Genomic DNA, 14,920 nt, shown 5'->3' on the forward strand with positions numbered 1-14,920 from the left:
GCCCCTGATATTGCCACCACCTGGCAAGCTGCATGTACCCAGTGCAATGCCATCAGGGATGCACATGCTCTCTCCGTGATCATCCTGCAGTTTTCATGGAAGGTGCAGGTGAAACCTGCTCTGTCCCCACGGCCTCTGGTTATTTGTGAAAATATCAATCTGTCTTTCTTATTCTTCCAACCACAAATAAAAAGAAAATCTTCTGTAGAAAAAAATGGCAACGTCTGTCATCATACGATGGCACAGCAGGTGAAAAATTCATACGTTTTCTTGGGCTTTCTACACAGCCTGCATTTGTTTTTTGTCTTTTAATTATGCAGATACTACCCAAGAATATTTGAGAAAGGTGCATGTGGCAAGGGGTTACACAGCCTGTGAGCTATACGCAAAACGACTGCACGGTAGAGAATGATTTAGTGCTGTGGTATTTGTTGCTGTAATAGCACTGCTTTTTTTTTTTTTTTTTCTGTTTAAATAGGGAAGTACACAAATAGTAGAAATAAACCTGCCTCATTCAAAGTTTAGTCTCGTGGGAAGATGTAAAAAGGATATGTGCACGAGTGTGTGAGAGCATTATTTTCTTCCTACGGGTGCCACTACCCATTTTACGGGAGGATTTCTAATGCAGGCTAGTATTCACATGGGTTAGCCATCTCTGCAAGAAGAGCACAGGCAGTGGAAGAACTAGCATGGGCTCGGCACCTACAGTCCCCTGCTAACACGGCTAGCTACCCTGACTAAAATGTGCACGTTTAATTCGGTCTGAAAGCTTAAAGTTTCCAAAGCAATTACCTTTTTGGTAGCACAGGGTGGGGATGCCACCAGGACTGACTTTTCTATTCATAAAGATGCACACTGCCATAAGGTAGAGAAATGAACAATACACACTCTGGATGGGTGAAGGAGGGAACCGAGGGATTTCAGACATCTCCCAGCTAACGGTGAAGTCAAATACATCTGCATGAGTCTATGACATTAAATTTTTAAAGAGTTTGCCCAAGTGCCCTTGGACAGATTTTTCTTCCCTTTTGTGAGGCAGGCAACCACTCACAGAATGACAGTTACATTCAGCAGTGATTTATAAATATCTATCAAAGGGCTTTGGCATCATTTGAGTCACGTATCATTTAAAGACCATTTAGCAGTTAAAATCACTCTTATTTTACGTTTGGACAAATTAAGTTTTTCTAGCATTTCCAGTTTACTTCCATGCTAATACTCAGAACCTTTTTATGTACAGAAGAAAGAATATAACATGTTATCTCTTGTGAACTCTGTTTACATGTTTGCGAAAGTGAACTTGGAATTACACTGCAATACTAGAACAGAGTATATCACCTGACAGTCTAAGGGTGCTTCAAATGAGGTTCTTAAAAAGTAAAAGATGAGAATCACTTGACTTTATCATCTGTCCCACACTTTCAAATGCCACACATTATAAAATTCATGGAGCAAACTCATTCTTTTAACCTTTTCAATTAGCAGCTTCTAATCTACAAATCATTTCAAAAAAAAAAAAAAACCTAGACAAGAAGGCAAAACTTTTTTTCTGAAGAATTTCAGGTATGAACAGCTTAGCCATCCCCCACTGCCATTTCTCCTTGAGCTGTCCCTATCCCCCCTACTCAAAAAGAAAAGAAAGAAAAAAAAAATAAAAAGAAAGGAAAAGAAAGGGAAAAACCCAACTCTCGGTATTTTGCAGAAATTTTCTGAAAGACTGAGACAAAAATAGGGTCTATTTCAACTGCCTAGAACTTCAGCATAATAAACTCTAAAGGGCACAGCCCTCACCAAAACACTTAAAAACAGCTTGAAAGGGGTACTCGCTGCCCGTTATGTTTACTCAAGCACTTGTTTAAAAACACATTTAAGGAAAATGTTTTTATTTCTACAGATTGCATTAATTATAGCTTTGCAAACACTGCAAGCTCAACGAGAAGACTGAACAGAGCTATTAGCTGCAAACCTCTGGTCTGGGAGAGAGAAGTGGTTATGGCTTATTTAGCAAGCCTAATGAATTGGCTCACCCATCTCCACGCAGAGTTCCATGTTTAGCATCACGGAGCCTGGAATAGCCAGAGAGGCTCGTTTCACCTCGCTTTATAATTAAAAATAAAGCGAAATCGGTCAACCCACTAAGCAGACCTCACTGCAGCGTTATTCCTCTTCGGGAAAATAAAAGCATTAACAGGGACAGTAACGAACCTCTGTGGAGACCCGCGGTAAAAACTTCCACTCCGCCGCCGCGGGCCCTGCGCTCCCCTAGAAAAACGCGACGGGGCGGCGGTGCCGGCTGCCGGGCAAGGCTCGGCGGAGCCCCCCCACCCCTCAACCTCGGCTGGGGGCTCCATCCTCCGCCCAAACAGGGGAGCAGCCCTTTGGCCCGGCAGCCGAGGGGCGCGGGGTAACTGGACGCCCCCCGTAGAGGGGGAGCACACCGGTCCGCCCAGGTGCGCCCCGAGGGGACCGACTCGCCCGGCGCCCATCCTCGGCGGGGCAGCCTTACCGTGAGGGCAGAGAGCTTCTGGGCCGGCACGGCGGGGAGCAGCTCCGGCAGCAGCAGCAGCAGCAGCGGCACCCACATCCTGAGGTGGCGGCGGCAGCGGCGGGGACGCAGCGGCTCCGGGAAGCGGAGGAGGGGGACTCTCCTTGGGATGTCGCTCCCCCCCCCCCCCCACCCCGCCACGCCTGCCTGGGCTCCTGTTCAGTCGCTCCCGCTGGGAGGTCTCCGCTTAGGTCCTCTCTTTTCTTTTTCCCCACCCCTTGAAATTTGGGGACGGGGGTACAGGGAGCTTGTCCCTCTCCCCGTGTCCCTCCCTCCCTCCCTCCTGCACAGCCAGCCCCGGCTCGGGGACGCTCCCCAGCCTCTCCCCTCCCGCCGGGCAGGCACTGCCGGGGGGGTCGCCGCGGGCGGCCCGCTCCCTAACCCTAGGGGTCGCCTTCTTTCCCCTCCGTGGCGGGGGACGCGGGAGGAAAAGATCGGGACGGGAAGGGAGGACCCCCGCCTCCCAACACACACACCACCCCTCCGGTGCCGGCCGCGGCTGCGGAGGCTGGCGGTGTGCGACCTCCCCGAGCCGCGCTTCCCCGTCTCCTCTTATCCTCCCCCCTCCCCAGCCCGGCCTCCGCTTTCTCCTCCCAGACCCACAGATCCTCGCCGATTAACCCTCCCCGGTGCTCCCGGGGGGGGGACGCCGGCTTACTCCCCGCGCCGGGCTCATGTTCTCCCCGCCTCCTCCTAAATCAACACGTACAAATAGCGGCTAACGGAGGTGGGGAGGGAGAGGTGAGAGGCGCCCCAACCCCTTCCCGGTGCGCCCCGACCTCTTCCCGGTGCATCCCGACCCCCTCCCTGTGCGCTCCGACCCCCGGCCCTGCCGCCCGCCGGGCACCGCACGGTGCGGGGAGGAAGGGCCCAGGCAGTCAGATATCGGGCGGGGGCAGAAGCCGGAGGTCGCTGAGGGTTGCCGGACCCTGTTTTCCCGGGGCGGAAAATGCGCTTTTCAAAGTTTAATTTTAAACAACATGGTTACCGACACAAAGTCGGTGCATGCATGTGTGTGTGCATGGCCCATAATCTTAGAATCATAGAATCATAGAATAGTTTGTGTTGGAAGGGACCTTTAAAGGTCATTTGGTCCAAACTCCCTGCAAGGAGCAGGGACATCTCCAACCAGATCAGGTTGCTCAGAGCCCCATTCAACCTGGCTTTGAATGTTTCCAGGGCCAGGGCATCTACGATCTCTCTGGGCAACCTGTTCCAGAGTTCCATCACCCTCAGTGTAAAAATTTTTTTTCCTCATATCCAGTGTGAATCTACCTCCTTCTATTTTAAAACCATTATCCCTCATCCTATCACAACAGACCCTGCTAAAGAGTTTCTCCCCATCTTTGTAATATCTACTGGGCTTTTTAAATAGGAAAAAGAAAAGACAAGAAAGCTCTCATATGGCACTGAGCAGGTCAGAGCATGTTTGAGACCTTTCCCTGCACCACACAGACACCACAGAGACAGCAGATTGCCATTTGCTGCAGTATGCAGAACAGGACATTTTGCCAGCTTCACAGCCCTTTCCTCTCAGCTGGGAGGTGGTGAGACTTGGCAATGTTGGTGTCTCTGCCAAAGCCAGAAGGAGCTTTTTTTTCTCGTGACCGTGACTTCAGCCTCCTTCATGCCTTAAAGTTATTCTCCGCATGTACCTAATCTCTTTCTCGTCATCAGACCTCTCATTCCCATTGCTTTGTCCATGCTGTCAGTCTCACCTCTCCAGAATCATCTTCCCAGTCCTCCTTCTTCTCCGCCAGTTCATCCCAGTCTGTCTCCAATTTCGAGTACGGGTCCCCTTCATCACCAAGCAGCCCTACAGCCCCATGCCTGCTTTCCCTTCTGCCTCGCTCTTTGTAGCTTGCTGAGCCCACAGCCCCTTCACCTTCAGCTCAGTGTCCTCCTGTGCACTGCCAGCGTGCAGATTCATGGCAAACAGTCCCATTGCTCTTGGTTTATCTGCCAGAATTGACTAAACAGCACAGCAGCTTGGATTTGGCATTTCAGGAAAAAAAAAAAAATCAATGCTCAGAATAGATGATAAATTTATCTAATAAAAGCAAGCTGCAGGTTTTTGAGGGTTTATAACTTAGTCAAATTTGAGTGGATTTCCACAGAGCTGGCAATAGCCAAAAGGCCAAAACTCTGCAAAACAGGAAGTCTAGAGTTCAGAAACTGGTGGCATTATGGTTTTAAAATAAAAATGTTTTGCCAAAATATACACTATTATTTTGTCTACTGTCATTTCCCCAGCTTTTTTTTTCTCAAAAGAGACTTGAATATGTTGCTTAAAATTTCTTCTTCCCTTTCTTTGCCCCCATTCCAGAAGATAATCCAGCCTAAAGAAAATATTTTTGAAGGTAAATGTGAGACCAAGTGATAAAAAACTGGAAAAGTTTAAGCAACTGAAAATAGTATTTTATAATGTAAAAGACAGGGTGATTTTAACAGGCAGAGCTTCCAATCACCACTGTGGTGGTAAGAAACCTACCTGCGTCCAAGAACTTCCAGTCTCATTAGGTAAGGGATATAAAAAGAGAAAGAAATGTTTTTTCTTGTTATAGCTAGGGAAAGGACTGCGAGAGTCACATCAGGATTCTTTAAAGGTGTTGATCTCCCATTTAAAAAGGAGACATATGCAGAAGAACTCATGGGTCCATTCACAACAGTACATCGTGAGTGTTCCCTCTGCATCGATGCCATGGAAGGAAAATTTTATTTTACATGACTTGCTGTGGTTTGTCAGTGGTTGGTTTATTCTCAGCCTCGATGGCCAGACATGTTCCAAGTCATGTGTCGAGGTCAATTTTGGCCTAGCTGCCACCTCACACCAGGACCACGACCAGACTTCATCTGTGCTACATTAGGAATTGTGCCCCTGTTCCCTGATGTCCTATACTTACACTGTTGTAATGAGACTCACATTTTCTCCTCTTCCCCCAAGTCTTTCCAGAAGTGTTGTAGAAAGCAACTCATGTTGCTTAGATGAATGAGCTTCATGGAGCAACCCTGTATGATTTAACAGCACTAGCTCCAAATACGAAGGAAATACTCAGCAAAATTTACTAGAGCATGAATACTTTCTTTTTGTGTCAGAAAAATTGAAAGGTAATTATCAGTCTGCTATAGAATTGTGCAGCATGCTTTAAAATCCTGTGGACGGTTGACTGTACCGCATTAAATTCAACAGTGTTGTTCCAAAAAGGATCTTGGAAATTCTAACTGTGAGAAAGGAAGAATTGTCTGGCTCTTACCTATCAAGGCTACAGAAAGTAAATCTGCTTAGGTTTCAGTGCAGTACTGCACCGAGAGGGACGGACCACTAGATCCAAGCCATGTTCCTTGGCCTGGGGTACGTGAGCATTCAGGAGCCTGATTCTCCTAGCAGGATCAGGTGTTGTTTGGCAGAGGATAATGCAGTTCTTAGACTGGCACCCTCCTTCAAAGATTTACCCAGCAGACCCTGTGCTCTCAACTGCTTTTCAGGTTTGCTGTTTCTCAAGTGGCAAATGCATTCTGCAGCCTCGCTTGGGGTATACCAAACGCTTGATTAATTTTTAAAGTTTGGGAAAATAATGGGAAATACTATTGCAAGTCAAGCAAGCAGTGTTTGCAATACTTACAGAATATATAAGCACTTACAGACAGTAAGTTACAGTATAAGCACTTACAGACAGTAAGAACAGTTACTTCTGTGCTGCATGGCAAGGGCCCACATTTCACTCCTAGGTTTCTACACTACTCCTGAGCATCAGGAGTCCTGGTCACTGGTAGAGATCGATTGGGCCTATAGCAAATAATAACAAAATAGAAGTAATTATTTTTTTTTCTTGTAAAGGATAAGCACTTAGCTTCTTATAAACAAAGATACTAAATCACAATGAAGTGACATGAATGGCACATCTCCCATGGCTGTAATGCGAATATGAATTAAAAGATCACAAAGAGCAACTTGAGACTCCAGCTCTACCATACTTGTGGTATCATTAAACTGTGTTCAGGGGTTTTCATATTTGATATGGGTGATATCCCATACATATCATGTGTTTAGTTTAAAGGAATAATAAAGCCCTCTGCTGTCTTACTTCTTTGTGTTTGCTGTGAGTAGTAGGAAAGATGGAGTCCAAGAGATAAGTAGGAGTTTGTGGGACTTCTTAAGCAAAAATAAAAAATGACTCATTCATTTAATTATTTTTTTTTTAAGTAGAAAATGGTCTTTGTAAACTTCTTCAACATGCAGTTGTTTTAGCACAGCTATGAGCAAGCAGCTGATGGCTGAGCTGTGCTCTGTGCCACGTGAAATGTGGGGTGGAATTTTTTATAAGTGTTTATGGGAACCAGGGGCTGAGATCCTGTTTTCTGAGAGCTACACAGGTGAGCCAAACCCTCATCCCAAAACACCAAGGCCCACACATTATTTCATCATTAAAAATAAAGTCATCAAACCAACCTTTTAGAAAGGGGACAGAATGTCGAAGTCAAGTCAGAATTGTGGAGGAGCAGGCCTGTGTGTGGCTGGTTATCCTTGGGAAAAACATAGCTTTGAAAAGCATCATCCTTCAGTCAGACTTTCCAGTCTCAGCATGTTGCATTTTCCATGGTTAGAGCTTACTGTGTGGAGTTTTATCACACTTTAGTGAGCAGGCAGTATGAGGAAGAGGACTTAATCCTTCAGGGCAACAACAACAACAAAGTAAAAACCTCTGCGTCTTGTGGGGTGGGCACCAGTACCTTTCCCATCTGCCAGAGAGACAGTTCTGCTGTGCTCTCCCTGTGACCCAGTGCCAGCACGCTCTTTATACTTCTCAGAAGGTTGCTTGTTGCAACGCAGAGACACACATTGCTGCTGACTCACTCCCTCACCTTTCCTTAAATCACCCTCCTGGATCCCCACGGCTCTGTGGCCAGAGGTGCTCCTCTTTCGCTCAAGTGCAGAACTTGGGACAGCATGGTTGGGATGAGGACCAAACCCTGAAACACTGACTGGCTCCTCAGTTAAAGGAGCACCTGGGATGGCAAGAAGGATGTGAGCACTGATAGAGGGGAAAAAAGAGAAAAAAAATAGCCTTTTGGAAATGTTGCTGACAAACTTGGTCTGCTGCCTAATCGTCTGGAAACAACCATGAGATTCTGCATGTTTCTCGGAGCCTTGAAAAAAACCATAGTGTGCAGATTGTCAGCAGGAGGAGTTCTGCCTGGGAAGGGATAAATTAATCCCCAATGCTTGTAACTAGATTTACACCAACCGTGAAAATCATACAGGAAAATAGCTATTACATGAATTGAAATACTAGCTGTAAAATGCTATTCTGAGAGCCAGTGGAGTAGCTGGAGTAACATCACATGCAGTAGGAAGTCTTCTTATTGGGAAGATCCTGGACAGCTGTCAGAGATGTGCTACTTCAGCCTCCCATATGCACTGCTTTTCAGAAGAGTAGGAAGAGATCTGTTGTGTAGTTAAACAGAATTGCTTTCACAAGAAAAGTGTGGTATTTTAGCAGTGGAAATTTCATGCAGTCCTCAATGTGGAATAAAAAGCTAGGTAAAGTGCAGGAATATTTCTTATTTCTAGTCCCCAACATTGACATTTGTATTGTGTACCAGCTTGCTATTTCAGTTTTGTAAACCTGTAGTAACCCAAAAACCATTATGTGCTCATGCCTCTTCCTCAGCCCTGTATAAAGCAAGGTCCGTGGTCCCAAGCCAGCTGCCTGTGGGCACAAGGTGTTTGCGAAGCCTTCGCCACATTGAGCAATCTCAGCCCAGATGCCAAAGCCTAAATGGGCCTAGTGCCAGAGCCGCACCATCACCGTCAACAGAGATCAACCCAGGACAGGATGGAGGCAAAGCCGCCTGAGTGTGCCAGGCAGCCTCCCTTGTCCCTTTCCGCACCGTTCCTGCCTCATACGTAAACACAGTGCTTATGGTCTCCAGAACTGTTACTGTGGCACCTTGCACAGAGATTAATGACTTTTAAGAAATTAGAAAGTAGAAAGCAAATGGTCGTAGACTAGTTCTTCCTCACCTCTTGTCCCATTCCTTCCTATCCCCTCCTTATAAGTGGTACATAGGGCAGAAAAGTGTATTTTCTCCTTTCTGACCTCAATGACTGTTCAAGGAAAGCCAGAACAAATCTTCTGTGTTAGGTTGAAAAATATAACTCATGACTACAAACAACAGCCTCATCTGCAGGACTGAAATACTCAAACATGAGCAAGAGGATGGGGAAGACCCTACAATTGGAGGAGAGCAGGAATGGCTGCCCAACAGGCCTTGTAGAGGGGTGTAGGTCTTCATCAGGTGCCCTCTGACAGTTTTCGAGTGCTTCTGAGGGTAGGCAGAGGAGCAGGCACTTCTTTAGTGGGAAAGTGGCATTATCAGCATGCTGTGGTTTCTGCAAAAATTGCTATGCTTGACCTAGCCAAATTTTGCTTTACAATGGGCAGTGGTGGCTTTTAGTCCATTGAGAGTCATCTTTTCTCACTGAGCTCCCTTCAGAAAGAGGGAAATGTTAACAATGCAAGAAGGTCAGTTAAACCTTACAGAAAAAAAAGTACCACAGTTTGGGGAAAATGCCCGTTTCTCTTTGTGTTTAGAGTTTTCATGAGCAGGTTTTGCCCAGCGGGTAAGTACAGGTACGTTCTCATAGATACGGTGGCAGCAGTGAAGCAGCAGGTTACCACAGCAATAGACTTGACTACTTTTCTGCTTTTAATCAGTTCTTTCCTTTTGGATTTATTCAGTATTGCAGGGGCTGTGATTTTCATGGACTTCCCATTGCCTTACCAAAAGCCACTGGTTGCACCTCATGCCACCAGTTTTGGTTTTGTTTTCTTTTTTTTACTTTTACTGAGTACTAAACCAATTAACAATAGTACATTTTGGAGAACATGTTGATAAGTGCAAAGGTTTCTTGAAAATCCTTGAAAAATCCTGTAGTGTAATGTCAAGAACTCATTTGGACATGTGTTGCTTTACCACTTTAGAGAAAAGCCAATATTATTTTTTTGTTTTAAAGTGAGGCAAAAAGCTGCAAGTTTTATGGGTTTTGGCAGGCTGGTCTTTGTTGCTAACATTTCCCTTTAGGCTGAGTTTGTGGTGAGCTGCTGGCTCTGCGTGTCTCGTGAGGCACAGCAAGGTACGGTGTAAAGAGGGTGGCAAAGAGGCAAATTTATAGCAAGAATTAAGTGGAAAGGCATCACGAACAATTGAATAAGGACCTGTCTGCTTAGACTAACAACTTGCCAAGGCTTTTTCAGTGTAGGGCTGATGTTAGACAAAAAGTTCGTTTCTCAGAGCTAAAGAAAACCTTTCTTTCTCATTGTGGTTTTAAATCTCTGACAGGCTCCATAAACATTAATCCATAAGGTGTTTAAAATTTTGTGCCTCAGCAAAGATTTGTGCAGGTTCTGTGGTTTGTATTTATTTCTATGGAGTGACTATGGCATGAGAAGAAAGATTCTTGCTTTTGAAGCATAAACACTGGCCCACTTGAGAGACAGAGATATGAATTACACTAAATATTTAGTAAATGATTGGTTTCCACAGGGAGAACAAAGTATTTTGCATTGGAAGGGATACAGAAAAAAGTAGGGAAAGAAAATCCAGTAGTTTCATAACTATTTTTCTAAGAAAGAATGTGAAACACTATCTGTAACTGGCACCTTGTAACCCTTAGGTCATTTGGCCTTTCCTGAGCTAACAACAAGAGCTGATCAGAAATTCTTCAGTGAAATACGATTATACATGTGCTTGTGTCAGAAAACAGCAACTTTTAGAAAGCTATTCTCTTCGCAGAGGCACATCAGTTGCAACAAAATCCTTGTCGGGAAAGATTTCTGCTGAAAACCAGAGAAAGCTCTGTCCCTGAGGCCAGCCAAAAGGCTGGCATTTGAGCTGGCCGGAGGTACAGGAGACCCTTCTTCGAGCTGCTGTGTTGCCTGACTGGCGCCTGGCTGTCCCACCTCCCATCCTAACCCATCAGCTCATCGAACTGTCCTGGAGCAGCTCTACCAGATGAGCACAGAGGGACAGAGGGATCTTTTGGCAGGTAGCAGGGCCAGGGTTGGGGAAATGTTTCACTGGCAGGGGGACTCGGATTTGATGCAGCTGATCTGGGCAGAGCAAGGATGCGCACCTCTGTCTCCTGCATGCCAGGTGAGCATCCCAAACAGCTGGCTGCATGGAGTCCCTGCTTGGATTCTCAGGGGAAGCTTTTGCTGGTATTGTGTCTCAGCAACAAAAAAAAAAAAAAAAAAAAAAAAGCCTTGCAGCTCTATTGGCAAAAAAACAACAGATGTGCCAGGATGTGTTATTTCATCCTTGGAACCAGTGTGCTGCTGGGAGTTACACCACCTCTCAGGGGTTTATTGATATAAAAATTCCAGCACAGCTGTACTTGCAATGTCTTCCTAGTGTACACTGTGCCTATGAAAAAGAGTATTTGAGAACATTTGGCATTAACAGAATTTTTTTACACATTTTTACAGAAACATGGCATAAACAGTAAAAATAAGTTAGGCTAACAGATTCAGTGCCTAAGCAAATATTATAGGGTGCTTTGTTAGACTGGGGCTGGCATTGGCGTTAGGGAAGAAAAACAAACAACAGTGTTACTTTTCTTTGAGATTTATCTGTGGCCAGCCCTATTAGCTGCAACTAGAATCTAAATGTCATCTCAAAAAAAAACCAACCAACCAAACAAACAAACAAAAAAAAAAACAAAAAAAAAAACCAAACCATGTACTGTCCTTAATTCCTGTAAATCATATTGACTTCAGTTGCACTCCTCTGGTGTCATTGAGAGCAAAGTTTGGCCCCAAAGTATTAGTACTGCTCTTTTGCCCACAGATTTTACATATTTCATGTGGAGATGTCTAACTAAATATCAGATAGCTGATCATCTGCCACCTTGGCAGTCAGCATAGATCACCGAGGCCAGACTTGATGTGGTTGATCTCAGTACTACAAATCAGAGGGAAAATGTGCACCTATAATCTAAAGAGAGCAACAGAGGGCAAGTCTGGCTTTCCAGGTGTCGTTACAGGTCTGAACTATACAGATGTCCCCTGGCAGCGTGGGCAGCTTGCCTTCAACGGAGTGCCTGAGAAACCATGTTTGCCCCATGGGACATCAGTGCTTAATCCATACCATTAGGATGGCTCCAGAGAGCAGACTCCTGCTTACAGTCAGGACAGTGCCTGGGAATATCAGTTGTCTTTGAGCCAGCGTTTGTGCCCTAGCCATTATGAAACTTTTCCTGCTTCCCTCCTACGCAGCCCTGAGCTATTGCTCTTTCTTGACTGTGCCTTCCTCTGGTTGGGAGGCAGGACTTGGCTTTTCTCTCTGAGATGCCTCACTGCTGCAGGTGCCATTACAAATATTTTATTAGTTCATTTTCAGAAACCCAGAGAGCGAAAGAATCTGAGGTAGAACTAAGCACTGCTTTGCAAGTGCTCTGGAAGGTATGTCCAACTTGGCACCGAGCTTAGTCATCCCAGTTGGCAGGAGAGCAGAAAGTCCTTTTCTCTCTCAAAGATGAAATCTGTATGTCTGCCAACTCCCTGTAATTACAAGCCCCAAAGAGTGTCTACTCCGGTGTAACTAGAGATCTATGAGCTCTGGCATTTCATGTATCAGTTACCACTTAGTGCTACATCACCAGGCCAAGATGGGAATTTTCTTTCTGGGGAGACCTCTTTTATTAATAAAAGATGAATAACATTTGTTGTCCAACATCAAGTTCAGCTGGCTCATTTATTTTCTGTCCCCTATACAGAAGTCCAGTCAAATGCTCCTCAGGAGTATCCCTTCTCTCTTGCCTCTTTGCCTGCATTTAATTCTGCATCGGCATACAGAGTCATCCTTTTTTTTTTTTCTTTGTAGCTAATTCCCATTCCAAAATAGTAAAATCCTTTCTGAACAGCCTCTTAAGGTCCCTAGAGGTTGAACCAAGGTTCAGGTTCCTGGGCTTTGCCATGTCTGCCCATGACTACTAGCACCCCAAAGGCACATCTGACCATATAGTCACACCTATAGCATGTGGGAGTGAGATTTTCCTGACTTCTGACCAGCTATACATCACTGGCTGCACACAAAACCTGAATCAGTGTAAAATTTTCAAAATCTGCTAAGAAGCTGTTAAACACACAGGTGGCTAGACAGTGCTGAATGCTGTCCTGTCTGCACCATATAGCAAGTGACAATCACAACAGTGTCAGTGATATAGATGTACAGGTTGTGTCTCAAAATTGATTTACCAGGTGTTACGGAAGACTTTCATGGGCTCTTATGGAAGAGTCCTTTGCTCAGAGGTTCGTATAATGCAGATAATTGCAGCCCTTCATGCATTCACCTTTTGCCATTCCTGCCACTATCAGGTATGGATCCACTGCTGGAAGACAAGTCTTTTCCTGCTTGTGACTGAAATGTTATCACAGAAGATGAAGATCATGAAGAACATTTTGCCAGGAGCCTTCTGGTCCCCAGGAGCAATCAGTGAATCTTGGGGAAGAGTTCACCCTCGCTAGGGACTCACACAATACTATTGGAGCAGTGACTGCTGCACACATTGCAAATACGTTTAATTTTTTACTTTGTGGGTGGAAAGACTGTGGAATAAAGAATTTCTGGAAGGTAAAGGATAAAGCAATACAGCAGCTGTTACAAAACTATCTGGCTGTCCAAATCCCTGCATACTCAGGGGCATTTACTCAGCTCCTGTTCTGTAACTTTTCTCTCAAGATGAAGCTAAAGGAGACAAAAGTGAAGAAAACAATGTAAGATGAGAGCTGAGAGTAAGCAGAGGTTCTTTCCCCAAATATTGCCAATGATAAGATACCAAATCTGTTCAGTGAGCAGCAGACTGCCTCTGGCTTCGATTCTGCAGCTGAAACACTCTGTATCTGGTAAGCGGTGACCTCCAGCCACAGCTTTCCCTATTGTCAACACACGGACCACGGATCTCACCTCTTTAGTGTCTCTGGTGCCTGGTGATGCAGTTGATTTCTGGTTGCAGCTCTTCTGTGCCTCCATCTCTCGAGTACTTGCGTAGCAACATTCACAGGGCACTTAGAACCACAATCTTGTTTCCTTATGAACAACTTTAAAGAATTGTATTAAAATAAGCCAAAAGTATGGAGAAACAGTCTTCATGTGCTTGCCACTTGCCAGTTAGAAACCTCTGTGTGCAGTAATTTATAGTTTGTTGCTAACCGCACTCTTATTGAAACTTGAAATTATTTCACACCAGAAGGTTTTTGCAGATTTTGAAAACATTTGGTTTTGGTCTGATGGGACTTCTGGATCTTTCAGGGGGTTGTTGGCTTTGATTTTTGTTCCTTTGGTTTAGAATTGCAAGCTATATCCCTTCCTTTAACCTCTCTCACCACTTGTTCTCATTATTTATGGAAATATGGATATTATTTTCCGTGCTTATAAACATTTTTTCTTTTTATGAACTGTAATCAGAAGGCATCTCTCTGGCCTTTGAGGCTTCAGCCTAGGTGGGGGTTGAGTTTCTGTGTGTACTGAAGCCTGAGGTCCACAGCTAATTTTGAACAGTTGAAAATTAGAAGGAAAAATGCAGCTAAAGTTTCAGTTGGTTTGGTTTTTGAAACAATCATAGATAGGCTCAAAGACCTCGTATGGCAATTCTTTTACTTCTTTTGATTATTCAAAGAAGGAAGACTTTTCCTTATCTTGTTCACTTATAACTTCAGCATCTACCCATGAAATTACCTATGTGGATTTGTCCCCTAAAAGAAAAGCTTCAGAAAATTTTTGTTAACATCCAATAATATAGCAAGAAATAGAGTTGTGAGCATTTATATAATTTTATTTGGATGGTGCATTGCAGAGCAAGGTAGTTTGTGCCTTGACGGAGTCTTGTTAGGATTTGACTAAAAGTGAAAGGGTAACATTTTACTATTAAGCCCCTGCTCCCAAAACTCCTGAACCAAAGCAATGCCACAAGGTTTTTTCCTATGAAAATGGGGATATTTTTAAAAGGTTGAAGATAAACACCAATATAAGATGAAGGAAGCTTTATTTCAGGAAAGCTTAATCATCACTGGTTTCATCATCGGAATAAATATTTTCTTGTTACTGCTTTAATATATAAAAACATTTCATATTTTACAGTATTTGTAACCTAGTCAGTCACTTGTGATAATCCATGACAAAACTTCTCTGGCAAGAGCTGGCAAAAATAACAGTTATTCCCAGAAGCATAAACATATATTTTCTATAAAATATGTCTCATCTTCAGTGATAAAACTAACATGACTATTTTGAAATTACTTTTCTTTATTGTTTCAAACCAAGAATGCCCCAGGAAATTTCAGTGGAGCTGAAAAATTCCCAGCAAAATGTTTG

The 14,920-nt window shown here is 44.4% G+C and overlaps 1 protein-coding gene across 3 annotated transcripts in view; it reads right to left on the reverse strand.

The window, feature by feature from the left end:
* SMOC2 (SPARC related modular calcium binding 2) overlaps positions 1–2,624 on the reverse strand; it is a 144,011-nt gene extending 141,387 nt beyond the window's left edge. For all 3 annotated transcript variants that reach the window (XM_086744031.1, XM_086744030.1, XM_086744029.1), the window contains exon 1: positions 2,507–2,624. In XM_086744031.1, coding sequence (XP_086600157.1) covers positions 2,507–2,584 — 78 coding nt within the window. In that variant the 5' untranslated portion in view covers positions 2,585–2,624. The remainder of the gene's footprint in view (positions 1–2,506) is intronic.
* Positions 2,625–14,920: the final 12,296 nt, after the last annotated feature.

The sequence above is a fragment of the Chlamydotis macqueenii genome, chromosome 3 (assembly GCF_036417535.1).
Source record: "Chlamydotis macqueenii isolate bChlMac1 chromosome 3, bChlMac1.mat, whole genome shotgun sequence".
Classification (NCBI taxonomy): Eukaryota; Metazoa; Chordata; class Aves; order Otidiformes; family Otididae; genus Chlamydotis; species Chlamydotis macqueenii.